This window comes from Olea europaea, chromosome 8 (genome assembly GCF_002742605.1).
Source record: "Olea europaea var. sylvestris chromosome 8, O_europaea_v1, whole genome shotgun sequence".
In the NCBI taxonomy this organism is placed as follows: Eukaryota; Viridiplantae; Streptophyta; class Magnoliopsida; order Lamiales; family Oleaceae; genus Olea; species Olea europaea.
In genome coordinates this window covers 12,028,295-12,033,195 of record NC_036244.1, presented here as the reverse complement: position 1 = coordinate 12,033,195, position 4,901 = coordinate 12,028,295, and the positions used below count along the sequence as shown (strand labels likewise).

At 35.0% G+C, this 4,901-nt stretch overlaps 1 protein-coding gene across 1 annotated transcript; it reads left to right on the top strand.

Annotated features, from left to right (window-relative positions):
* The first annotated feature begins 2,953 nt into the window (after positions 1-2,953).
* On the top strand, positions 2,954-4,241 carry LOC111399242 (transcription factor MYB74-like). The gene is made up of 2 exons (XM_023026508.1): positions 2,954-3,273; positions 3,371-4,241. The coding sequence occupies exons 1-2, from the start codon at positions 3,008-3,010 to the stop codon at positions 4,074-4,076; spliced, it is 972 nt and encodes a 323-aa protein (XP_022882276.1). The 5' UTR covers positions 2,954-3,007; the 3' UTR covers positions 4,077-4,241.
* Positions 4,242-4,901: the final 660 nt, after the last annotated feature.

The following is a 4,901-nucleotide window of genomic DNA, read 5'->3' as shown; positions in this document are numbered from 1 at the left end:
ATTGTATAGAATATTTTAGAATATTTTAGAAAAATATGGATGAAAATATGTGTCTTTTCACATGGAGGATCATGACTCTTGGTATGTGTATGATTAATTTCCAATAATTATAAATTTCAAGAGATGTGACTCTTGGTATGGTTGTGTCTTTTGACATACCTTTCCAACTACTATATATAGACCCCATATGTTTGAATTTTATCATTTAAGAAATTCAAGAAAAATCATAGATACCATATCATTCCATTCCAATTTACACTTTGGTTTTGCACAAAACATTTGCATCAAAGTCGTGGTCATGGTAGAGAGGGAATTCCGTGCGAGTTCGCTGGTCGAAGTCATTTAGAGTACTCTTATGGCTAGACGTGATCGTTGTATCTTAGGAGATGATTGCCGGAGAACCGTTAGCACCGATGCGGGGCAAATTCATTTTAAGGACAAAGTGTCCAACACTTGGCTCGGCCAAAATCCATCATTTGCATCTTCTTTCTTCATTTTCTGATTCCTTTTATTATGATTTGATTTCAAAAAATGATTAACGTTATTCATATGTTTATCCTGCAAGGTTTGATCCAAAGAATTACTTGCTTTCAATCATGAGTTGAAAGGGAAGAATCCATATTCAGGTATTCGGATTCGATAAATTCTTATTTTATTTTCTCAAATCCTATCTCGGTAAGTCGAAATTATATTTCAATTTCACGCAAATTAACGATATGTTTTTATGAATATATTATGCACAATTATCGATGTAATTCTCCAACAAAAAAAATGTAATTAAACCATACAAAACCAATTTTTATTGCTTGTTTATTTGCAGCAAGTAATGGGTCTAATATAATGTGTAGATAAAAGTAGGTAATAAGTTGTAGGTAAATAAAAAGAATGGAAAATTTGACAAATTTAAGTTATAATTTTAGTTTTTTGGAACATAAACTTGGACAATGTGTTGCTATAACAATTTTAATTTGGACAAGACAACCATCATTCTTTTGAATTTACAATTCTACAAGAACCATAAATTTATAGTTTAATGAATTTTTGTAACTTAGAATAAAGATTAGTTAGGAGTTGCCCAATAGCATAACATGTTGAAACTCGTTATTTCTTCAAGTTTTTGGATAAGCCTATTATACTGAGGTTGATAGTTGAATACTATTGTTGAGAAGTTTCCAAGAAGGAACACGTCAACACGCATGAATTGTTTTCAATGATAATAATTAATTAATTTCAGGTCGTCAGACACTCAAATTTTGGTAAGTAAAAATCCAACTAAAAATCCGGATTCTATATACATTTATACACAGGTTGACTTGTGAAAGAAGCAAATGAGATAGTATGGAAGGAAAAATCCCAGGATATCTTGTCTTCTTCTCAACTCCCCCTTGGACTATTTAAGAGTGTTCCCAGAACAGAAAAGTCTTACACAAATGTTTATGTTTGACCACCATTTTTTCTTGTTTTAAAAATTTATTTTCAATCACACATTCTCTCATAAAATAATTTTACATGTAAATTCAATTTTTTCTTTATTTTTTAACTACGCATTTTCAACAAAACGTTATTTCAAAATGCATTTTGATCCAAAAATTGGTCTCAAACAAGGACTTAGTTAGCCTATTTTTGGCTCCCACTGTTTTAAAAACGCATTTTTTCAAAACACATTTTCAATCGCACATTCTCCTATAAAATAATTTTACATCTAAATCGAAAATTTTTCATTATTTTTTAACCACATATTTTTTGAAAAATCATTATTTCACTATACACTTTATTACGGAAATGGGGCCCAAACAGGAGCTTAGTCAGAAATCTCCCACCACTTTGCTCACCAAACCAATGTACACTTTATGACTTCTCCGTTGTCACGCAAGGTGGCTTTGGGATGGGAAAAAAACCTGCCCAGCCCGATCTCTTGACTTCCTGTTCCAAAGGGGCGGTTTTCCCGGTTAGTCAGGTACTCGGGGTGAGGTTGGAACAATGGATTTTATTCCAGGTTGGGGACAAGGAATGTGGTTGGTGCTCCGAACCCACCCCGGTTACCAATTATTTTGGAGAAAAAATGAATCTTGCCGTTCCCAAGGTGGCTCTGTAGCAGCTGGTCTTGGTTTATTTCTCTCCTAATGAATGGTCCAGTTTCTCACCATTTATTATGGCTCAATTTCCTATGAACGAACAACGTAGTTGATCCTTACATTGCTACGACATACATATAGAACTTTCTCTGGACCATAAATATATATATATTCTTGCAGCGGAATAAACTAACTACTACAGAAGATTAATGACAGAACCACAAACAACCCAATAACCACCAAGCATCTTATATTTTTTTGACTATCCCTTTCATGTCACTACAGATAATAGTATATACATATTTTTCAGGGGCATTAGGTGCCGAAATACGTCAAGGCTATGACATTGCAATCTCTGCATTTTCAAAAGAAGTGTGTGTGTTATACACGGAACAGCCTTATTCTACAGGAGCAGTTAAAGATGATCGTATTGGTGAAAACAATTCAAAGTTAAATATTCAGAATTTAACTTTGAGAATATGTATGCAGATGGCATATAACTAAGATGCGGTCAAATCAAATGAATCAAATCTAAAAAATATAAGGGTTTTTGAAAAGAAGTTGAGTGAAAAATAATCTTGTACATTGTTGAAGACGTTAATCTTGAATACAGAAATAGTGTCCCCTCATGAAAGTGACACTGTCATTACCTAATCTGCATTAGTTTTAAATCCAACCATTTTTACTCAACTGACCAAAAGAAAAAGTAGATAAGCTACTTGATTTAATCTTTTACGTATTGTTAGAAGCTAAACCAAGGTGTAATACAATATTGAGAAATAATGTTGACCATATAAATCTTGGAACATTGTCATCTCTGGACTCTGGAACATATAAAAACCACTATTTTCTCCCTTTATATACAGCCTTCCCTTGAATTATATTATCTCTCCACTTCTATAATCCCTCCATTTTAATTCTGATTTCAGATTATGGGGAGACCTCCCAGCAGCAATGCCGATAACAGATTGAAGAAGGGACCGTGGACTTTAGAAGAGGATAAAAAACTGATTGAGTATATTCATGAACATGGCACGGGAAGGTGGCAACTACTCCCTGAGAAAGCTGGCCTAAATAGGTGCGGGAAAAGCTGCAGATTAAGATGGACTAATTATCTGAGGCCCGATATTAAGCGCGGAAACTTCTCGCATGACGAGGAACAAACCATTATCCACCTCCATTCACTTCATGGAAACAAGTACGCCTTTAATTTTTTCCTTCTACTTTCTTTTGAATTTCAATCTCTCAGTACATTTAAATAACGATAATATCTTCGTGTCAACTTATGCGTGTAGGTGGTCCACAATTGCATCTCATCTTCCGGGCCGCACAGACAATGAAATCAAGAATTTCTGGAATACGAACCTCAGGAAGAAGCTCCTCCGGTCTGGTATTGATCCGAATACCCACCAACCGATAACTGATGCCAATCTCCTCAATCTGCTACCCACTTCCAGTTTTACGAACTCGATGGATCCTTGGCAATATGTGCTCAAGTTACAAGCAGATCAGGTGACTGAATTCGCCAAGATTCGAGTTCTTCAAAATATACTGAGAGTTTTAAGCACGAGCCCTCTGCCAATTATTGGCACAAATTGTCTTGGGGAATCACATAATCCTAGCCAATATGGCGAGCTTGTTAATCATGATGATCCCTTACAGCTACTATCCAACCCTGTCCTTCCACACATTGCAAACATCGAAGAGCTCCCTGAAGAATTAGCCACCATATTCAATTCGAAAGAAACCATCCCAGAAATTCTTGATAACCAAACCAATGGATTTGGGATAAGCAAAAGCCACGCAGAATATTCACTGCCAGGATTAGTTTCAGCCAATACGGGAACTTCCACCGCCAACCAAATGGATAGTATCTACTCAATGCACATTCCTAATCAATCACTCACATCTAACAGCTTCGAAACATTGGGGTATCTTATGGATGATGATGCCAGTAGCTCTCTCTGGAAAGATGTTTATAAATTATCAAACATTTTATGAATCCTGTACGTAGGCTGTATTGTACTAAACAATTATCTTGCCCCGATCCCTAGTGCAACCCAACATTCACAAGGGCACTAGCTACTTCTGAAGTGTTTGCTACAAGTTCATCGATCTTGTATATTTTCTCTTCATACTATATTTTACGTCATAAATAATTTATTATACTGTTAGTTATCAATACCTTTCTTCGGCTGTCATACTTAGGAATTAACTATACATTGTAAAGTAACCATCGAGTCCTTAACTGCTACGCATTTGCGATCCACAAACCATCGTGATAGAAAATCATTCATGTACTGCTTCAACACCTCCATTTGTTTGTTTCGTCCCTGTTAAAGATATGGAATATGGAAATATTGTATAACATAATCTTTTATTATATTTTTCCAATTACGTAGAATTATTTTCCTTATTAGTTGATTGTGTAATTATTATACAATCTTTCCTTTTGAGTTATTTCCTTTTAGGTTTATTTCCTTTTGCGGTTATTTGTAACTTTATAAATAGGGATTTCTACATTGTAATACAACAAGAGCTTATAAGAAGACAATTCATATTTTTCTTAACATGGTATCAAAGCCGGTTTAACTTCATTAGTTAAACTTGTAAGTTTTTTGTTCTCCTGCGAGCGGCCTCATGCCGCTCATCCGGTCAAATTTTCTTTGCGTACATCACAATCATAAAATATTCAAACCAATTGACATGGTAGCCCCTTGTTTAGAGATTATTTTGCATGCATCTTCGAGAATTGGCGGCCTCCACAATTTCGGACTACCAGAAAATCTAATTCTATGATATCTTTCAATGTGAACTTGGTGGGCT